The following is a 23736-nucleotide window of genomic DNA, read 5'->3' as shown; positions in this document are numbered from 1 at the left end:
GTTAGTCTTTGTCCAAGATGGCTGTCGGAAGGGAGAGTGGACGCTGGCGCGCTTTAGCTGCCGCTGCTCTCTTTTTCACATTGTGTTTTTGATTTTTTGTTTTTGGACTGAATTCTGTTTTTAATTTGTGTTTCTGTGATGTCTTTATTATTTATTTTATTCTGATTATATGTTTTTTATTCCTGTTAATCTCTGTAAGGTGTCCTTGAGATTCCTGAAAGGCGCCCAAAAATAAAATGTATTATTATTATTATTGTATGTCCGATGTTTATGAGTACCTCTCTCGTGAAAGTAATCTTTGTAGGGTTTTAACAGACGACACAAACGAACAAACACATACAAAAATGCAAGGATCAGTACACCGTGGCCGCCATCGTCGGCGCCAGCAGCAGCTACACTCCATTCCAGCAGCAACCACCATCCTTTATCTTACGGTATCATAGAAACATAGAAAATAGGTGCAGGAGTAGGCCATTCGGCCCTTCGAGCCTGCACCGCTATTCAATATGATCATGGCTGATCATCCAACTCAGTATCCCATACCTGCCTTCTCTCCATACCCCCTGATCCACTTAGCCACAAGGGCCACATCTAACTCCCTCTTAAATATAGCCAATTAAGTCAAGTCAAGTCAAGTTTATTTGTCACATACACATACGAGATGTGCAGTGAAATGAAAAGTGGCAATGCTCGTGAAATTTGTGCAAAAAGACAAACAAACAGACAACCAAACAAACTACAAACAGAATGTAACAGAATCACATATTCTTTTCCATATTAAATATTGTGGGCGGAAGGAAAAAGGGAAAAAAAACAGCAATTTTTAAAAAAGCAGTAGTGTGGTACAGTAAAGTTAGTCCCTGGTGAGATAGGAGTTTACAGTCCTAATGGCCTCTGGGAAGAAACTCCTTCTCAACCTCTCTGTTCTCACAGCATGGCAACGGAGTCGTTTGCCTCACCGTAGCAGCTGGAACAGTTCGTTGCAGGGGAGGAAAGGGTCTCCCATGATTTTATTGGCTATGGAGTTGCACCTCCTGATGTATAGTTCCTGCAGGGGGGCAAGTGAATTCCCCTAGTGCGTTCACCAGAGTGCCAGATCAGCCACCTCCTCCTGGTAGGCCTTCTCATCGTTGTCTGAGATCAGGCCCACCACCACAGTGTCATCAGCAAACTTGATTATTGAGTTGGAGCTGAACCTAGCCACACAGTAATGTGTGTACAGGGAGTACAATAGGGGGCTGAGGTCGCAACCCTGGGGCGATCCTGTGCTCAGGGTGACGGACTTCTATGTATTCCCTCCTATCTTGACTACCTGGTGCCTGGCGGTGAGATATTCCAGGGCCCAGGCACACAGGAGGGTGTTGAGCCCTAATTCCAGTAGCTTCTCGGCCAGTCTGGTGGGGACTATCGTGTTGAAGGCTGAACTGAAGCAGGGCTCGAAATTAGCGGTTGCCCGGGTGCCACTGACCACCCAAAGTGCCGCCGGGCAACCTAAACGGCGAGTCATGTTGCCCGGCTTGGCAACTTGGTTTATACCGAAGATAGACACAAAAAATTGGAGTAACTCCGCGGGTCAGGCAGCATCTTTGGAGAAAAGGAACGCGACGTTTCGTGTTGGCGACGGCTGTATTGCGGGGCAAAGATACTAGGTGCGTGGTGACGAAGAGTCGGAGCGAATGACGGGCCCCGAACAGCGGCAGCAGCGACCGCGACAGTGGCTCCATCTCCTCCTCCTCCCGCACCCGCCCGCCCTGATAAGGGCCGCTGCTTGCAAACCCGCTAACGGCGTTTTCAAAACAAACTCTCCCGCACGCCGAGGCCTCCCCTTCCTCCCTCCTCCCTGCCTCGGCGTGCGGCAGGGTTTGTTTTGAAAGCGCCGTTAGCGGGTTTGCAAGCAGCGGCCGCTATCAGTGAGGAGGAGTTGGAGCCGCTGTCACGGCCGCTGCTGCCGCTGTGCGGGACCCTTCATTCGCTCCAACCCTTCTGAAGCAGCTGCACCATAGATCCTATAGCTATAGGATCTTTGAGCTGCACCGCTCGGCCCCGCACCTTGCTGTTGGCTGGTGGAGGAGGGAGGAGGTGGCGAGGAAATCCCAACGGCCAAGGCAGCGGGACGATGTTGTCCGAGGAGCGCTGACCTTCCTTCCTCCCCACCTCGCCCCCCTCTCTCTCTCTCTTGTACGCCCCCTCCACCCCCCCCTTATCCTGAGACCACTCCTCTCCGTCCTGCACTGATCCCCATTCCCGCCTCTATTGAGTCCTCAATGACATCCTTTGTGCTCCCATCCCCATCTACCCCCCTCCCCCATCTATTCATCCTGCGCTGATCACCCTATCCACCTCGCATTGATTCGCCTGCCACCCCCCATCCATCCTACACTGGTCCCCCAATTCATCCTGTACTTACTCCCCTTCCCATCCATCTTGTACTGATGCCCCATCCATCCTGTACTAATCCACGCATTCATCCCGTACTGACCCACCCTCCATTTACCCTGCACCTTCCCCTCATTCATCCTGTAGTGATCCCCCATTCATCCTGCACAGACCCTCCAATCCACACTGTACTGACCCACCTCCCCCCATTCATCCTGTGCTGATCCCCCTCCCCATCCATCCTGAACTGATCCTCCCATTCAAGAAGAATGGGGGAACAGTCTGAAGAAGGGTCTTGACCCGAAACGTTGCCTATTTCCTTCGCTCCATAGATGCTGCCTCACCCGCTGAGTTTCTCCTGCACTTTTGTCTACCCCCATCCATCCCGTACTGAACCCCCCATTCAACACCACTGACATCCCCTGTGCTCTCCCCTCACAATTTTACCTACTCCAACCAACACGTACTAATTCACCTGCCTCAATCCATCCATTCTGCACCGACTGCCTTCTAACCCCCCACCCCCGCCATCTATCCACCCCACACTGATTCATACACACACACCCCTCCCTGACCCTATTGTGCTGGAAATGTTTATTTTAGTCCATGAAGATGGATTAATTATATTGTGAACACGTGAAACATTAAAACCGCAGTGTTCGATTGTCACTGCTGCCGTTGACACATCATTACAGAATTCATTTTAACGGCAAATCAATGCTCTTAATATGGAGTATCTGTACTGTAGTTATTTAATGAGCAACATTCACAACCATACGTTTATCCAGGTTTTACTTCTACTGTCGATCATATACATCACAAATTTGGTCAGGAGATATTTCAGTTCCAACCACATTTTAGTTTGGAAGTGGAAAGAACTAATAGAAATTGCATTAATTGCAATGTGTAAAAAGAGTTGAGATACTGTATTATAATTTTGCTGCATGTCATTGTGGGATATATCATGTCTTGATTGGTGAATATGTTTAGTTTGTGACTTTATTTGAAGCAGAAATAATATGTGAATGCTTCATTGAGTATAATTCCGACTGGTAACTACGCACTTCGTCCGAGCACATTATCGCACGAGTCATGCAAACCGTCTTAAATGACCACCTAAGCTGTCATTTGGCAACCTAAAAAGCTGCAAAGGTTGCCCGGCTGGCAACAGGGAAAAAAAGTTAAACGAGAGCCCTGTGAAGTCTATGAACAGCATCCTCACGTAGCCCCCCCTTCTGGCTGTCAAGATGAGAGAGAGCGGGGTGCAAAACCTGGGAGACCGCATTGTCCGTGGATCTGCTCGGACGGTATGCAAATTGTAATGGGTCCATGTTGCGAGGGAGGAAGGCAGATGTGTTTCTTCACCAGCCTCTCAAAGCATTTCATGACTACTGAGGTGAGGGCCACCGGACGGTGGTCATTCAGACAGGCTGGGGAGCCATTTTTTGGTACCGGTACAATGATGGATTTTTTGAAGCAGGCAGGGACCACGGACTGCTTCAAAAAATTGAACTGGCCTCAACTACCTTCTGTGGCAGAGAATTCCAGAGATTCACCACTCTGTGTGAAAAATGTTTTTCTCATCTCGGTCCTAAAAGACTTCCCCCTTATCCTTAAACTGTGACCCCTTCCCCAACATCGGGAACAATCTTCCTGCATCTAGCCTGTCCAACCCCTTAAGAATTTTGTAAGTTTCTATAAGATCCCCCCTCAATCTTCTAAATTCTAGCGAGTACAAGCTGAGTCTATCCAGTCTTTCTTCATATGAAAGTCCTGACATCCCAGGAATCAGTCTGGTGAACCTTCTCTGTACTCCCTCTATGGCAATAATGTCTTTCCTCAGATCATTTAATTGCACCTGCAGTCCTTCAATAGCGTTAGATTATTTGCAGGTGGGATGGAGCTGGGGAGGGGGTAGTTTTGATAATATAGCAACAGTGCAACTCTGGACAGCTCTTAGAAATATCATAAATTACTACCCAATTGTCCTGCAGGGTAGATTGTGTCTTTGTGATAAAGTGGAAGGCAGAGCACTCCAACTTTTTTAAATGTGGCGCCATGCTTCCATGTCTCTGCATCACTCTGTACTGTTCCTCTGTCCTCCAGTCCATCTCTGACATTTTCCTTTCTTCTTTCCATAGCCCACATAACCCAAATGTTCTCAGGCTCTTCATATCTATCAACGTCCAACTCTGATAAAGTCACTGGTTTGAAACTTTAACTTTATTTTATTCTCCAGAGAAGCTGTCTCAAATTTAGATTGATTTAATTGAATAGCCATTTCTAGGATTTGATCAGGGATGAGTGTAGTGCCAGGAAGATGGCATTGTCCATGGACCTGTTGTGGTGGTAGGCGAACTGCAGTTGGTCAAGGCTGCTTGGTAGACTGGATTCAATGCATTCCATAACTAGCCTCTCAAAGCATTTCATGCATCTTCACCAAAGTTTACACATAATCTCAAAATGTAATTGAAAAGGATCCTGAATAAGTAAGCTCTACCATTAATTTATTGCCCCATTTTGTTACATTCACATCTAGCGACAGGTCATAGTTTCTTCCCAGCTGTTAACAGGCAACTGAACCATACCATCAACATGTAGAGAGCGATCCTGGGCTACTATCTACCTCACTGGAGACCCTCGGACTATCTTTAATTGGACTTTACACTTGCACTAAACATTATTCCCTTTATCATGTATCTGTACAGTGTGGATGGCTCGACTGCAATCACGTAATCTTTCCACTGACGCAACAACAGAATAAACTGAGCTAAACTATTAATTTGGAGACTGTCTTGAAAAGTAATTCATTTTTCCCAGACAACTCATTGAAAGCCATTAACATACTCATTCTCCCTTGATCCGGTAGCTATTAGGGTATCACCAGGTTTGCATACTTAACCAAAAAGTTACTAATTATCTTAAATGTCCTTGCTTTTGTTTACTTGACAATCCTTAAATTTTGGAGAAAACTATACCCAGAGGAAAAGAATACGGTTTTACTAACAATTCACTGTATAGGACATTATTATCTTAATACTTTGCTGGCTGAGAATGTAGAGAAACAAGCAAATTTACATATAAACTGTTTTAAAACAGGTATCCAAAACCAGGTTCTCAGCTGGAAGTTTTAAGGAGGTTTGGCTTTTATTTTTATTATACTAAAACTCTTCCCTTTGTTCTTGACATTCTAAATGTCTGTGTGAGCCAGGGTTGTGTTGGCTTTCTTTTAATCTCCTTAACTTGTATCTTCTTCCAAATGCTTGGCCACAGCCTTCCCATTTTCACACATGCTACTCACATTTTCTCAGCTGACATGATACATATCTTCCTGTCGCATTTCAACCTATATTTAACGTTATTAACCTTTTAAAAACAGCTTCAAAATATTAAAGTTTTCAATGTTCTAATTTTGAAGGAAAAAATGCCGACTGACGTCACAATACATTCACACGCTGCGGGCGCGAGGGAATTCCGACATTCCGACCCGCTCGGCCCAGCTGGGATCCCTCGCCCTCTCCATCTCTACCCTCCCTCCCCCGACTCTACATCCCTCTCTCTACCCACCTCTCTCTAACCCCCTCCCTCTCCGCCCCTCCCCTTCTCTACCCCCCTCAGCTCCCTCTCCCTCTGTACCCCCACCCCCTCCCCCTCTAGCACTCCAACCCGCTCAGCCCTGCTGGGATCCGTTCGGCCCCGCACGCTCGGACCGCGCAAACAAGGAGGCTCCAAGCACTGGATTTGGAACGAGGGGCCCACCGTTGATAGTTACATCGGCTTCATTGAAAGTTACCGTGACCCCCTATAGCTCCAGTTTGAAGGGTTTGAGGCGCTGGTGAACAAGGACATGAGTGCCAAGTAAACCCGGCTAGTGGCCTCTGCTGAGCAGCTGCTGCCCCAGCTACCCTGGCCCCAGCCCTTTAAGAAGGACCGATTCCTCAAGCCCGACTTCACCTCCCTCGACGTGATCACTTTTGCTGGCAGCGGCATCCCAGCCGGCATCAATATCTCCAAATACGACGATATCCGTCAGACGGTGGGATTTTAAAACGTCTCGCTCGGTAATGTGCTGGCAGTGGCCTACTATACCCAGAAGCTCTCCTTCCTGGAGGATCCCGACAAGGACCTGTAAATCAAGTGGAAAGGCCTCTTCCTCGACGACCAGGTCGGCCTTCACGAGCTGCTGAGTCACGGCAGCGGGAAGCTCTTCGTCTTGGACAGTGGTCCAAACTATGACCCGCCGGCCACGAGATTTTATCCGTCCCGCAGCAAGCTCAACGCAGGACGGAGTGTGTGTCCGTTAGGCATCGAGTCGATTCGAGGAGCGCGGCGGCCCGTAGCTGCTCTTAGTGTTATTACCGGGTAGGTCCCTCGAATGGTCAGAGCCGAGACATCACAGAGCTGCCGTGAAGAAGGGTGCAATGGGGAGGTTGTTCGGCGGCGACGGTCAGAATGGGTCGGCAGTGCGTTATAAAGTGCGATCGTTCCTCTCTGCCTCTCACTCTCCTCTCTGCCTCTCTCTCTCCTCTCTGCCTCGACAAAAAACTGGACCCACTGCAGTTCGCCTACCGCCACAACAGATCAACGGTGGATGCGAACTCGCTGGCTTTCCACTCCGCTCTGGACCACTTGGACAACAAAAACTCATATGTCAGGCTGTTATTCATTGATTACAGCTCTGCATTTAATACAATCATCCCCTCCAAGCTGGTTACCAAACTCGCAGAACTGGGTCTCTGCGCATCCCTCTGCAATTGGATCCTCGACTTCCTCATTCACAGACCACAGACTGTTCGAATTGATGGAAAGGTGTCAGCCTCGATAACAATCAGCACGGGAGCACCTCAAGGCTGCGTGCTCACTCCCGTGCTGTACTCACTCTATAATCATGACTGCGTAGCTGGTAATAGTGCGCACACCATCATCAAGTTCTGTGACGACACCACTGTTGTGGGACGTATCACTGATGGAGATGAGTCAGAGTATAGAAGAGAGATTGGCCGACTGACCAAATGGTGCCAGCACAATAACCTGGCCCTCAACACCAGCAAAACCAAGGAACTGATTGTGGATTTGGAAGAGGTAGGATAGGGACCCACAGTCCCGTTTATATCAACGGGTCGATGGTGGAAAGGGTCAAGAGCTTCAAATTCATGGGCGTGCACATCTCTGAAGATCTCTCCTGATCCGAGAACACTGATGCAATTATAAAGAAAGCACATTTCTTGGGGAGACTTTAAACTAGTATGGTTGGGGGGAGGGACTTAAGTTGGGAAAGCTAGCAGTCAGTGTGTGAGGCAGGAGGCAGAGAATGGTAGCACTCTGACCCAAAATGTAGGGGAGAGAGAAGAAAAAGACAATAAACAGAGAATAAGAGAGGGTGGGTTTCTTAAATGTGTATATTTTAATGCTAGGAGCATTGTAAGAAAGGTGGATGAACTTAGAGCCTGGATTGACACCTGGAAGTATGATGTTGTGGCGATCAGTGAAACATGGTTGCAGGAGGGCTGTGATTGGAAACTAAATATTCCAGGATTTCGTTGCTTCAGGTGTGATAGAATTGGAGGGGCAAGAGGTGGAGGTGTTGCATTGCTTATCAGGGAAGATATTACAGCAGTGCTTTGGCAGGATAGATTAGAGGGCTCGTCTAGGGAGGCTATTTGGGTGGAACTGAGAAATGGGAAAGGGGTAGCAACACTTATAGGGGTGTATTATAGAGCGCCAAATGGGGAGCGAGAATTGGAAGAGCAAATATGTAAGGAGATTGCAGATATTAGTAGTAAGCACAAGGTAGTGATTGTGGGAGATTTCAATTTTCCACACATAGACTGGGAAACACATTCTGTAAATGGGCTGGATGGGTTGGTTTGTAAAATGTGTGCAGGATAGTTTTTTGCAGCAATACATAGAAGTACCTACTAGAGAAGGGGAGGTGCTGGACCTCCTGTTAGGAAATGAGACGGGTCAGATGGCAGAGGTATGCGTTGGGGAACAGTTCGGGACCAGTGATCACAATACCATTAGTTTCAATATAATTATGGAGAGGGTCAAAACTGGACCTAGGGTTGAGATTTTTGATTGGAGAAAGGCTAACTTTGAGGAGATGCGAAAGGATTTAAAAGGAGTAAATTGGGACATTTTGTTTTATGGGAAAGATGTGGTAGAGAAATGGAGTACATTTATAGGTGAAATTTTAAGAGTACAGAATCTTTATGTCCCTGTTCGGTTGAAAGGAAATAGTAAAAATCGGAAAGAGCCATGGTTTTCAAGGGAAATTGGACACTTGGTTCGGAAAAAGAGGGAGATCTACAATAATTATAGGCAGCATCGAGTAAATGAGTTGCTTGAGGAGTATAAAGAATGTAAAAAGAATCTTAAGAAAGAAATTAGAAAAGCTAAAAGAAGATATGAGGTTGCTTTGGCAAGTAAGGTGAAAGTAAACAAAGGGTTTCTACAGCTATATTAATAGCAAAAGGATAACAAGGGATAAAATTGGTCCATTAGAGAGTCAGAGTGGACAGCTATCTGCAGAGCCAAAAGAGATGGGGAGATATTGAACAATTTCTTTTCTTCGGTATTCACCAAGGAGAAGGATATTGAATTATGTGAGGTAAGGGAAACAAGTAGAGTAGCTATGGAAACTATGAGATTCAAAGAAGAGGAAGTACTGACACTTTTGAGAAATATAAAAGTGGATAAGTCTCCAGGTCCGGACAGGATATTCCCTAGGGCATTGAGGGAAGTTAGTGTAGAAATAGCAGGGGCTATGACAGAAATATTTCAAATGTCATTAGAAACGGGAATAGTGCCGGAGGATTAGCGTACTGCGCATGTTGTTCCATTGTTTAAAAAGGGGTCTAAGAGTAAACCTAGCAATTATAGACCTGTTAGTTTGACGTCAGTGGTGGGCAAATTAATGGAAAGGATACTTAGAGATAATATATATAAGCATCTGGATAAACAGGGTCTGATTAGGAACAGTCAACATGGATTTGTGCCTGGAAGGTCATGTTTGACTAATCTTCTTGAATTTATTGAAGACGTTACTCGGGAAATTGATGAGGGTAAAGCAGTGGATGTTGTCTATATGGACTTCAGTAAGGCCTTTGACAAGGTTCCTCATGGAAGGTTGGTTAAGAAGGTTCAAATGTTGGGTATTAATGGTGGAGTAGCAAGATGGATTCAACAGTGGCTGAATGGGAGATGCCAGAGAGTAATGGTGGATGGTTGTTTGTCAGGTTGGAGGCCAGTGACTAGTGGGGTGCCACAGGGATCTGTGTTGGGTCCACTGTTGTTTGTCATGTACATCAATGATCTGGATGATGGTGTGGTAAATTGGATTAGTAAGTATGCAGATGATACTAAGATAGGTGGGGTTGTGGATAATGAAGTAGATTTTCAAAGTCTACAGAGAGATTTATGCCAGTTGGAAGAGTGGGCTGAAAGATGGCAGATGGAGTTTAATGCTGATAAGTGTGAGGTGCTACATCTTGGCAGGACAAATCAAAATAGGACGTACATGGTAAATGGTAGGGAATTGAAGAATGCAGGTGAACAGAGGGATCTGGGAATAACTGTGCACAGTTCCCTGAAAGTGGAATCTCATGTAGATAGGGTGGTAAAGAAAGCTTTTGGTGTGCTGGCCTTTATAAATCAGAGCATTGAGTATAGAAGTTGGGATGTAATGTTAAAATTGTACAAGGCATTGGTGAGGCCAATTCTGGAGTATGGGGTACAATTTTGGTCGCCTAATTATAGGAAGGATGTCAACAAAATAGAGAGAGTACAGAGGAGATTTACTAGAATGTTGCCTGGGTTTCAGCAACTAAGTTACAGAGAGAGGTTGAACAAGTTAGGGCTTTATTCTTTGGAGCGCAGAAGGTTAAGGGGGGACTTGATAGAGGTCTTTAAAATGATGAGAGGGATAGACAGAGTTGACGTGGATAAGCTTTTCCCACTGAGAGTAGGGAAGATTCAAACAAGGGGACATGACTTGAGAATTAAGGGACAGAAGTTTAGGGGTAACATGAGGGGGAACTTCTTTACTCAGAGAGTGGTGGCTGTGTGGAATGAGCTTCCAGTGAAGGTGGTGGAGGCAGGTTTGTTTTTATCATTTAAAAATAAATTGGATAGTTATATGGACGGGAAAGGAATGGAGGGTTATGGTCTGAGCGCAGGTATATGGGACTAGGGGAGAATACGTGTTCGGCACGGACTAGAAGGGTCGAGATGGCCTGTTTCCGTGCTGTAATTGTTATATGGTTATATTATCAGCGCCTGTACTTCCTGAGAAGATTACGCAGAGTCGGTTCGTCAAGGAGGACTCTCTCTAACTTCTGCAGGTGCACAGTAGAGAGCATGCTGACCAGTTGCATCGTGGCTTGGTTCGGCAAATTGAGCGCCCAGGAGCGGAAAAGACTACAAAAAGTAGTAAACACTGCCCAGTCTATCATCGGCTCTGACCTCTCTACTATCGAGGGGATCTATCGCAGTCGCTTCCTCAAAAAGCCTGGCAGCATCATCAAGGACCCACACCATCCTGGCCACACACTCATCTCCCCGCTACCTTCAGGTAGAAGGTACAGGAGCCTGAAGACTGCAACGTCCAGGTTCAAGAATAGCTACTTCCCCACAGCCATCAGGCTATTAAACTCAACTCAAACAAAACTCTGAACATTAATAGCCCATTATCTGTTTATTTGCACTTTATCGGTTTTATTTATTCCTGTGTGTATATATTTATATAATGGGATATGGACACACTGATCTGTTCTGTATTCATGCCTACTATATTCTGTTGTGCTGAAGCAAAGCAAGAATTTCATTGTCCTATCTGGGACACATGACAATAACTCTTGAATCTTGAATCTCTCCCCTCTCTCTCTCTCCCTCTCTCTCTCCTCTCTCTGCCTCTGCCTCTCTCTGCCTCTCGCCCTCTCTCTCTGCCTCTCTCTCTCTCTCTCTCTCTCTCTCTGCCTCTCTCTCTCTCTGCATTTATCTCTCTCTGCCCTCTCCTCTCCCCTCCCTCTCTCTCTACCCCTCTCTACCCCCCCCACCCCCCCACCATCCCTCGTTACCACCACTCCCTCTCTACCCCATCTCCCGCTCTAGGGAATGGTGAGTATTGGTACCTATGCGTGAGTGGATAGGGCGGGGTATGGTGGAAAAGGAGCGAATTAATAATATTAATATATCAATGGGGGGAGGGGGGGTTAGTGTGTGTGTATGTGTGGAGTGGTTAGTGTCACCGCAGGCCGCCAACCCCCTGCAACCACGCGTTGAGGGGACGGGACCCAACGGGTCCTACTTGGTCTAGTAAATTATAAAGGCCAAATAAGGCTAGAAAATTCTGGGGAAAAAATTGATCAGGCAGTATTTGAAGACAAAGAAAGATATTTAACCTTTCATGTCAATGTCAAGACATAAACATGATATTAAACAAGAAACAAAAGATCAATTTGGAAAGGGCTGCAACAGAAATATCATGGATATCAACTGCCTGAAAAAAGATTACAAGCAGTGATTATGATCTTCGATTACTGAAATCAGTTGATTCCAGAAAGTCGCAATGTGCTCAATCAAAAGACAAGATGCTGTTCCTCAAATTACCACTGGCTTCACTGGAACCACACAGTACTCTTGAGATTAGACGACTAGCGGGACAGGGATATGAAAGAACAAGAAATTGAAAACCAGAAAGGAAAAGTTAAGTGAGAGAACCTGGGTGGATCAGAAGCAGAGAGAAAAGAACACATGGAGTGCAGGTTACCAGGAAATGGAACCTCCATTGTATATTCAATTAGTTCGTAGACTACCCCAAGCAGAGTACAAGGTGTTGTACTTCACGTTCGCTACTTCCCTGAGCCTGCACTTACTCCATTTCATCCAACACCAGCATTTGTGCCTCTTTTGTCTCAATTTATTATCTTCTAGCTTCTACCTAACCCTTTCCTTCCCTCATTTGGTTCCACCTGACTCCTTTTTCTCTCCCGATACAACCTCTCCCAAGCCATCACCCATCTGCCCATCATCTGCCTCCTCAACCTATAATCCACCAGCTCCACCGCTCTCTCTCACCTCTTTATTTTGGCCATCTTCCCTCTATACCCTCAGTCCTGCTACAGGGTCTCAACCCAAAATGTCAACCATTTCTCTGCCTCCATAGATGCTGTCTAACTGCTGAGTTCCTCCAGAAATTAGATTTTTGTTTAAGACATGTAATGAAGAGTGTATATGGATAACCGTATACTGGGTTGGACTGAGACCTTATTATGTACCGAGGGAGTTCTCCCACATCGTCACCATTATTGTTTATATTCCTCCTCGAGCCGGGCCTGTAGTCGCATGTGACGTTTTCCAATAGACTGCTGCGAGATTACAGACGTTTATACCCGGACGTTCTCATTGCCTTACCAGGGGACTTCAGTCATGTGAACGTCAGCCCCCACTTGTCAGGCTTCTCACAGTATGTTGACTGTCCCACAAGGCACAATAAGACTCTGGACTTGTGCTATGTCAATGTCAAGGAGGCCTATAGTGTCTGAGCCTTTCCACCGCTTGGCAAATCAGATCACAACCTGGTTTATCTAAGGCCTTCTTACAAACCCTGTGTACTGCAGACAGCCTGCAACCACCCGGTCCTTCAGAAAATGGACACCAGAGGCCAGTGAATCACTGAGGGCCTGCTTTCAATGCACAGATTGGGACATACTGATGGAGCCACAGGAATTCAGCAGCAGTATGGACATCGACAGGATGCATAAAGGACTACATCAACTTCTGTAGGCATGTTGTTGTGCCAGTAAGAACTGTTTGTTGCTTTCCCAATAACAAACCTTGGATTACAAGCAACATCAAGAGCCTCCTAAACGAGAAAAAGGAGGCTTTCAAGGTTGGTGACTGGGAAAAGATCAAGAGGGTACAGCACCACCTGAAACGAAGCATGAAGTAGGCAAAAGGGGACTATAAAAGGAAGCTGGAGAGGAAACTGCAGTACAACAACATCAAAGAGGTGTGGAGAGGAATGAAGACCATATTGGCTTCAAGTAGAAGAGAAGCCAGCCGTCAGGAGGCGTGGAAAAGGCCAGTGAGTTTAACCTGTTCTATAACAGGTTTGATCTGGTATCCCCTCCCACCTCCACAGGTGCAGCCTCTCCCCCACCATCACCTCCACGAGGCAGCCCCTCCAACACCACAGCTGCAGCACCTCCTATGCCGGCATCTCCTCAACTGTTCTTCACGGCGGACGAGGTGAGAGCTGAGCTGAGGAGGTTGCGCCCTGGTAAAGCAGCTGGCCCCGATGGTGTATGTCCTAGGCTACTGAGAGACTGTGCGGCTCAGCTGGCGGAGCCTGTCCAGACCATTTTCAACCTGAGCCTCCAGTCAGGGAGGGTACCAGGTCTGTGGAAAACATCATGTCTCGTGCCGGTTCCCAAAGCAGGGCGGCCGACTGAGATCAACGACCACAGACCATATGGCCTTCACATCCCATATCATGAAGACAATGGAGCGGCTACTCATTCGTCTCTGAGACCACGTCGAGCACGCACTAGACCCACTACAGTTTGCATACCAGGACAACATTGGGGTGGATGACTCAGTCCTCTACATGCTGCACCGGATCTACTCCTTTTTGGACGAACCAGGTGGCTATGTGAGGAGTATGTTCTCCGACTTCTCAAGTGCGTTCAACAGCATCCAACCTCTGATTCTGAAAGACAAGCTTAAGAAGATGGGGGTGGACTCCACCTTTATTTGCATTGCAGTAAGATGATGGGCACCTCCGCTTCTTAGCAGTGGTCCTGAGCCCCCTGTTTGCATTCCAACTTTTAGATCTCACTGCACTTATGTAAAGAAAAATCTGGACGTATGCCCTCAGTGCGCAATGCAGCAATGGTGTTTTCAACAAAACTCCATTACATAACTCACAAAACTGTACTACACCACTGAATTTCTAGGTCAAGATTTTGACTTTCACAGGAACTTAACAAGTACACAGTAAACATTTTATGGTGAATACTTACGACATGCCCACTTCCTATAATATTCTCTCAAAACATATTTCTATTACTGTTAGTATTTCGACTGATATAAAAACCACATCCTCAGATTCACTACAAGTAACATGGATTTCTATTTATCAATTGCATTAATGTACATTTACATGCAAAGATAGATAAACTATAAACTGTATTATTAAGAAGTTGGTAAGTGTAAAAGAGATCAATTTCATAAAAAGTATACCAAATCCTGAGAGATAAAAGTGAAACTACAGTTTTTCAATTCCAATATACACCAATCACAGACCTGTCAAATAGTTCTCCTCCTGTGACCAGCTCGAGGACCAAGTTAATCTCTAATGGAGTCTCAAAGATCTCTTTCAGTCTAATCTATAAAAATAATTAATTTGTGTCAAAAATATTAATTATTACAATTATTATAGATTTTTAAAACTATTTCTTTAATAAGCAATTGAAATAGGATTACATAAGATACATGGCATAGAAAAGATAATTCAACCCAGCTAGTCCATAACAATGTTTATGTTCCACTTGAAGCTCCGCTCATCTCTCTTCAATGTAACCTTGTTTCATTCTCCCCCATATGTTTGTCTCCTTAAATATCTGTACTATTTATTTCACCAGTCCCTGAGTTTGAGAATTGTACAATTTTTTTTAGGTACAGGTGCACAACCTTTTATCCGGAGTTCCGGAAACCGAAAAACTCAGAAAACCGGCCATTTTTTCCAGGATGTCGTCTGCACACCAAAGCTCGCGTTTGGCGCCAAACTTGACCCGAAACGACCCACGGTCAACCCAGGTCTGTACTACTGTAGCGGCTGCCTCCTCCCCGGAGACCGGGGAGACACTTACACATCTGTAAATCATTGCTTAAATGTTAGTCAGTTAGTTTGGAGGGCCGCGCTGGATTTGGAGCGCCGCGCAGCCAGGCGTAGAGTTGCCGGGGTCGGAGCTCCAACCGCGGACGGACGCCCGCAGCCCCCAGCTCCGCGATGTTGGGAGTCGGCGGCCACAGCGCTCCGGAGTTTACTGCACGGCGACCCGGTAAGGCATTGCCCGCTCCCCGCCTCTCCGACCAGGTAGGGGACTAAGAATTAAAGTTTCCCCCTTCACCCCCCCACCACATAAAATCCCTCCAAACTAACTGACTAACATTTATGCAATGATTCCCCGGTCTCCAGGGAGGAGGCAGTCGCTCCAGACTTTTCAAGCCGCCCGCGCTACCTACCTAATCTACGCTAAAAATCTTCCATTCGGAAATCCGAAAAATTCCGAAATCCGACAAGTGTCTGGTCCCAAGGCTTTCGGATAACAGGTTCAGTATTTATTTTCAATTATAACAATAGAACCCAAAATACAATGGGTACTGCATATAATGAATGGCTTCGCTTTTATTTGGACTTGACCTTCTTTGCACATGGGAATACAATGGGTAGCCTTCATAAACACCATAAAGATGTCGAAACAGCTAACAAAAGCCATAAAATAGCAAGGAGGGAAAAAATACAACAGATGTTAAAATTAACATGAAAATATGGAATTAGAAAAAAGATGTACTCCCCTGAGTATATCTCAAGTGTGATGTTGTACCTGAAGAAAGGAAATACGTTGAATGATTACGTCTCGTTAGATTTTACCTTACATTCATCGTCGCTCTGTTTTCAAATACTGCAACATTAACAGGGACGTTCATAGAGCAGAATTTGTAAAATGCTTTTGAGAGATGTTTTAAAAAATATACTGCAAACCGCAACAAAAGTGACAGTGAAATAGTTGATTTTGGGGAATGAACCTGGCATGTTGAAAGGATAGTTGAGCAGCATATCGAGGTTGAAATCAAAACTAATTAATATTAGCATAGATTTACACACTTCTGAGGAAGTGACACAAGTGATTGATGGAACATAGATGTTGTCCTCATGGACTTTTGTAAGGCATTTGATAAGGTCCCTGATGGTAGGTGGATCCATCTTGGTGGACTGGATTCGAAACTGACTTGGTCATAGTGGTGGAGGGCTATTTCTTTGACTGGTCATTTGTGACCAGTGGTGTGTCACATGGCAAAGAACTTTGGAGTTGTAGACAGTGAAACATAGAAACATAGAAATTAGGTGCAGGAGTAGGCCATTCGGCCCTTCGAGCCTGCACCGCCATTCAATATGATCATGGCTGATCATCCAACTCAGTATCCCGTACCTGCCTTCTCTCCATACCCTCTGATCCCCTTAGCCACAAGGGCCACATCTAACTCCCTCTTAAATATAGCCAATGAACTGGCCTCGACTACCCTCTGTGGCAGAGAGTTCCAGAGATTCACCACTCTCTGTGTGAAAAAAGTTCTTCTCATCTCGGTTTTAAAGGATTTCCCCCTTATCCTTAAGCTGTGACCCCTTGTCCTGGACTTCCCCAACATCGGGAGCAATCTTCCTGCATCTAGCCTGTCCAACCCCTTAAGAATTTTGTAAGTTTCTATAAGATCCCCTCTCAATCTCCTAAATTCTAGAGAGTATAAACCAAGTCTATCCAGTCTTTCTTCATAAGACAGTCCTGACATCCCAGGAATCAGTCTGGTGAACCTTCTCTGCACTCCCTCTATGGCAATAATGTCCTTCCTCAGATTTGGAGACCAAAACTGTACGCAATACTCCAGGTGTGGTCTCACCAAGACCCTGTACAACTGCAGTAGAACCTCCCTGCTCCTATACTCAAATCCTTTTGCTATGAAAGCTAACATACCATTCGCTTTCTTCACTGCCTGCTGCACCTGCATGCCTACTTTCAATGACTGGTGTACCATGACACCCAGGTCTCGCTGCATCTCCCCTTTTCCTAGTCGGCCACCATTTAGATAATAGTCTGCTTTCCTGTTTTTGCCACCAAAATGGATAACCTCACATTTATCCACATTATACTGCATCTGCCAAACATTTGCCCAATCACCCAGCCTATCCAAGTCACCTTGCAGTCTCCTAGCATCCTCCTCACAGCTAACACTGCCCCCCAGCTTAGTGTCATCCGCAAACTTGGAGATATTGCCTTCAATTCCCTCATCCAGATTATTAATATATATTGTAAATAGCTGGGGTCCCAGCACTGAGCCTTGTGGAACCCCACTAGTCACTGCCTGCCATTGTGAAAAGGACCCGTTTACTCCTACTCTTTGCTTCCTGTTTGCCAGCCAGTTCTCTATCCACATCAATACTGAACCCCCAATGCCGTGTGCTTTAAGTTTGTATACTAATCTCTTATGTGGGACCTTGTCGAAAGCCTTCTGGAAGTCCAGATACACCACATCCACTGGTTCTCCCCTATCCACGCCACTAGTTACATCCTCGAAAAATTCTATAAGATTCGTCAGACATGATTTACCTTTTGTAAATCCATGCTGACTTTGTCCAATGATTTCACCACTTTCCAAATGTGCTGCTATCCCATCTTTAATAACTGACTCTAGCAGTTTTCCCACTACCGATGTTAGACTAACTGGTCTGTAATTCCCCGTTTTCTCTTTCCCTCCCTTCTTAAAAAGTGGGGTTACGTTTGCTACCCGCCAATCCTCAGGAACTACTCCAGAATCTAAAGAGTTTTGAAAGATTATTACTAATGCATCCACTATTTCTGGAGCTACTTCCTTAAGTACTCTGGGATGCAGCCTATCTGGCCCTGGGGATTTATCAGCCTTTAATCCATTCAATTTACCCAACACCACTTCCCGGCTAACCTGGATTTCACTCAATTCCTCCAACTCCTTTGACCCGCGGTCCCCTGCTATTTCCGGCAGATTATTTATGGCTTCCTTAGTGAAGACGGAACCAAAGTAGTTATTCAATTGGTCCGCCATATCCTTGTTCCCCATGATCAACTCACCTGTTTCTGACTGCAAGGGACCTACATTTGTTTTAACTAATCTCTTTCTTTTCACATATCTATAAAAACTTTGCAGTCAGTTTTTATGTTCCCTGCCAGTTTTCTTTCATAATCTATTTTCCTTTCCTAATTAAGCCCTTTGTCCTCCTCTGCTGGTCTCTGAATTTCTCCCAGTCCTCCGGTATGCTGCTTTTTCTGGCTAATTTGTACGCATCATCCTTCGCTTTGATACTATCCCTGATTTCCCTTGTTATCCACGGATGCACTGCCTTCCCTGATTTATTCTTTTGCCAAACTGGGATGAACAATTTTTGTAGTTCATCCATGCAGTCTTTAAATGTCTTCCATTGCATATCCACCGTCAACCCTTTTAGAATTAATTGCCAGTCAATCTTGGCCAATTCACGTCTCATACCCTCAAAGTTACCTTTCTTTAAGTTCAGAACCATTGTTTCTGAATTAACAATGTCACTCTCCATCCTAATGAAGAACTCAACCATATTATGGTCACTCTTGCCCAAGGGGGCACGTACAACAAGACTGCTAACTAACCCTTCCTCATTACTCAATACCCAGTCTAAAATAGCCTGCTCTCTCGTTGGTTCCTCTACATGTTAATTTAGATAACTATCCCGCATACATTCCAAGAAATCCTCTTCCTCAGCACCCCTGCCAATTTGATTCACCCAATCTATATGTAGATTGAAGTCACCCATTATAACTGTTTTGCCTTTGTCGCACGCATTTCTAATTTCCTGTTTGATACCATCTCCAACTTCACTACTACTGTTAGGTGGCCTGTACACAACACCCACCAGCGTTATCTGCCCCTTAGTGTTTCGCAGCTCTACCCATACCGATTCCACATCCTCCAAACTAATGTCCTTCCTTTGCATTGCGTTAATCTCCTCTCTAATCAGCAACGCTACCCCACCTCCTTTTCCTTTCTCTCTATCCCTCCTGAATATTGAATATCCCTGGATGTTCAGCTCCCATCCTTGGTCACCCTGGAGCCATGTCTCCGTGATCCCAACTATATCATAGTCATTAATAGCTATCTGCACATTCAACTCATCCACTCATGAAGAAGGTTGTCAAATATATAGCAGGATAAAGAGCAGTTGGAGAAATAACAAATGGTGTCCAATTCATACAAGTATAAGGCGTTTCACTTTGGGAGGTCAACTACAAGGTGGAAAATATATGATTATTGACAGGATTCTTAACAGCATTGACAGAGTCTTGGGATGCAAATCTATAGCTCTACCCAAGAGACAATCCATGTGGGAAAACGTACAAACTCCATTCAGACAGCACCCACAGTGATGATTGAACCCAGCTCTCTGGTGTTGTAAGGCAGCAACACAATCACTGTACCACTGTAATTGTGAGATATGGATCATGTGCAGACAGGTGAGATTACTTTGAGTTAGCGCTTTATTTGCCACAGACATTTTGGGCCAAAATGCCTGTTCCTCTGCGATACTGTTCTATGTTCTTAACACATGGAGCAAAATAAGGCAAAAAGGAGAACCTTAGGACATACAGTGACAGCTTAACATAATAGAAATTTAACGTGGGTAAAAAAGGTTCAGAATAAAATAACAATGAAATTAATAATGCTCCTTAAATCCAAAAGACCAGTAATAAATATGGGTGATTGTCAACATGTTATAATGATCGAAAGGTTGTGTGCTGTTTGTTCCACAAGACATGGATCACTTGCATTTTATGATATTTATCTATATCATATCCATATATATCAAATCTATCTATCTATATATTAAAACTGTGTGTGTGTGTGTGTGTGTGTGTGTGTGTGTGTGTGTGTGTGTGTGTGTGTGTGTGTGTGTGTGTGTGAGAGAGAGAGCGAGAGAGAGCGAGAGAGAGAGAGAGAGAGAGAGAGAGAGAGAGAGAGAGAGCGAGAGAGAGAGAGAGAGAGAGAGAGAGAGAGAGAGAGAGAGAGATTTGGCCTTTGACCTTTGATTCCTTGGTCCACCAAAACAACACCGAAAAACTACAAGATTCTTTTCCATTTCCCTAGCGATTTCACTTTTACATTCACTCATCCACTCCTCAAAACATTTGGACATTTTTATGTACATGTTTTTTAATGAAATCCCCCCCCCCCCCTCACACTCACTCATTTTAAAATCTAAAATGAGCTGCTGACGTCACAATCCCACATGCCGACCAATCTGCCTCCAAGTACGATCACGCCACGGCTCCTGCTGCTGGACTCCAGCGCGCCCGCCTGCCCAAAGATATTAGAGGATACTATAATCTTTGCGCCTGCCCTTCCCTCCACCTCTCCCCCTCCCTTCCCCCACCTCTCCCACTCCCTTCTCACCCCATCTCCCCCCTTCCCTTCCCCCCCTCTCAGCCCCCCTTTTCCCCTCTCTCTCCTCCCATCTCTCAACTGCCTGTTGGCCCGCAGGCGCATTGAGGGCGTACGCAGCGTCTCGACGGGCGTACGCAGCGTCTCGAGGTCGTACGCAGCGTCTTGACGGTGTATGCCTAGGGCGTGATGTTGCGCGATGAAGTCAGGCCGCCCCCCCCTTGCAACCGCGTGTTGCGGGAACAGACCCAACGGGTCTGTACTTGCTCTAGTATACTTTTAAAACTCTGTGTGTGTGTGTGTGTGTGTGTGTGTGTGTGTGTGTGTGTGTGTGTGTGTGTCATTTTGCCTTTGAAACGTATTTTCTCGAAAACCAGACGCAAATACGCTGAGATTTTTACATATTTCGGTAGCAATTTAACTTATGATTTCGGAAATCGACTCCTCTCTAAATTTGATCAATTATTTCCCCAGATTTTTTGATTTTTTTAATATTTTATTTTATTAGAAGTACAATCATATGGCACCAAAGTGCCTAATATATATTTTCATAATACATTTTATATACAGCTTCTTATTTTTTTTGTTATAATAAAGAAAGATGAGAATAAGAAAAAGAAATTAGATAGTAAAGGATAGAAAGACGTGAGATATATAGTGTGTGAAGAAAAAGAAAAAAGACGAATGAGTGGAGAACGTTGAGGAAAAGAAAATAGAAAAAAGAGAATAAGACATAAAGAAAAAAAAAGTAAGGAAATCATTGTTTATAATCTTGACCATCCCTCGTCCAGTCCTGAAACAGTTAGCTTTTACAATTGTGTTGCACCATATGATTCCAAAAAGACGACAAATGGAGACCAACTCGTTATGAATTGGTCTGATTTATCCATTAGGAGGAATCGCATTTCCTCAAGATGTGCGGTGTCCAACATGCTTGTAATCCACATTTTAAGCGTTGGTATTGATGTATTTTTCCAAAATTTAAGTATTAATTTTTTTGCTATTATTAAACCATAATTAAAAAATAAATTTTGAGATGTGTTCAATTTATTCCCATCTTCTATTATTCCAAATATAATCATTTCAGTATGAGGTTCCATTCTTACCTTGAATAATTTTGTAAATATTTCAAAAATATCACTCCAAAATCTATAAAGTTTTATGCAGGAAACAAAGGAGTGTGTTATAGTTGCGTTTTGGGATAAACATTTATCACAAATGGGGGATATATTTGGATAACATTTGTTCAATCTTGTTTTTGAATAATATAATCTATGTAAAATTTTAAATTGAATTAGATTATGTCTTACATTAATCGAACATTTGTGAACATATATCAGGTATTTTTCCCATGTAACCTTCGTAATTTTTATCATTAGTTCCCGTTCCCACTCTTCTCTAAGTACCTCTGTCGATGGTAGGTCTATATTTAAAATACTATTATATAAATATGATATTAATTTTTGTGAGTCAGCTTTAATATTCATTGCTTCTTCCAATAATTCAGGAGTTATTTTGTGATATCCTTGTATATATTTTTTCATGAAATCGCAAATCTGAAGATATTTAAAATATTGGTTGTTTTTCAGTTTAAATTTTAATTGTAATTGTTGGAATGATAGTAAGTTTCCCATTTCGTACATATACCGATCCTAATTCCGAGACTTTCCCATTGGTTATATGTTTTATCAATAAGAGATGGTTTAAATAAAGGGTTATTCGCTATTGGCATTAACAATGATAAATTTCTTAATTTTAAAGATAATTTTATTTGTTTCCAAATTCTTATTGTACCATATATAATTGGGTTCTTCTTATATATTGTGTTGTTCAGTTTTTTTCGGGGAGAAGAGGATCATTCCTATATTACAAGGACGACAATCCTCTTTCTCCATTTTTATCCATTCTGTCTGTTGGGTAGAACTATCCAGCCAATAAATTATATTCTTAATATGCACTGCCCAGTAATAATACATAAAATTCGGGAGTGAAAGTCCCCCGACCTCTTTTGGTTTACATAAGTGTTTTTTTGTAATTCTATGTGATCTATAGTCCCAAATAAAATTAGTAATATTAGAGTCTAATTTAAAAAAAAAGTATTTTGGTATATATAACGGTATAGACTGAAATAGGTATAGTAATTGTGCTAGGAAGATCATTTTTATTGCATTTATTCTACCTAATAATGATAAAGGAAGTGTTTTCCAAAATTTAATCAGCATATTAAGTTTATTTAGTAAAGGTATAAAATTAGCGTTGAATAATGCTTTATATTTTCTAGTAATCTGAATACCCAAGTATTTAAATTTTTCTGTTGCGATTTTAAAGGGGAACTTCAGTAAGTGTGTAGGTTCTTGAGGTTTTAATGTCATGATTTCACTTTTATTCCAGTTTATTCTATATCCAGAAAAAGACCCAAATTCCTCTATTAAATTTAATACATTTGGGATGCTCATTTGTGACTTTGTAATATATAAAAGTATATCGTCTGCATATAATGAAATTTTATTCTTTGAGTCCCTAGTATTATAACCCTGAATATTCGGATGAATTCTTAGACTTTCAGCCAGAGGTTCTATCATAAGGGCAAATAGCAGGGGTGATAACGCACATCCCTGCCTATTACCCCTTGATAATTGAAAATTTTGAGATAACATGTTAGTTAAAATTCTTGCCATCGGTTTATCAGACAATAATTTTACCCATGTTATAAAATTCTCTCCCATATTACATTTTTGCAGTACTTTATATAAGTATTGCCACTCTACCTGATCAAATGCTTTCTCTGCGTCGAAAGAAATAATTGATATATCTTCTTCCTCTACTTTATGTGAGTACATTATATTAAACAGGCGTCTCAAATTATTAAATGAGTATCTTTTGGGTATAAACCCCGTTTGATCAGGGTTTATCAATTTACTAATATATTTACTAATATATCTTCTTGCTAAAGTCTTTGCTAAGATTTTCTGGTCTGTATTTAAAAGTGATATAGCTCTGTATGAGCCCGGATCTTCTAAATCTTTATCTTTTTTTGGAATAAGTGTAATAGTTGATTCTGCTAGTGTTTCAGGTAGTTTGTTTTCTTTAAAAGCGTGGGAGTATAAATTAAATAAATAAGGGGTCGTTATCTCA

The 23736-nt window shown here is 43.6% G+C and overlaps 1 protein-coding gene across 1 annotated transcript in view; it reads right to left on the bottom strand.

The window, feature by feature from the left end:
* camk4 (calcium/calmodulin dependent protein kinase IV) overlaps window positions 1–23736 on the bottom strand; it is a 130390-nt gene that overhangs the window by 58437 nt on the left and 48217 nt on the right. Inside the window, exon 4 of the mRNA XM_033017417.1 lies at window positions 14683–14765. Coding sequence (XP_032873308.1) covers window positions 14683–14765 — 83 coding nt within the window. The remainder of the gene's footprint in view (window positions 1–14682; window positions 14766–23736) is intronic.

Source organism: Amblyraja radiata, chromosome 3, assembly GCF_010909765.2.
Source record: "Amblyraja radiata isolate CabotCenter1 chromosome 3, sAmbRad1.1.pri, whole genome shotgun sequence".
NCBI lineage: Eukaryota > Metazoa > Chordata > Chondrichthyes > Rajiformes > Rajidae > Amblyraja > Amblyraja radiata.
Note: the sequence above shows the minus strand (reverse complement) of the source record. Positions and strands in the feature narration are given on the sequence as shown.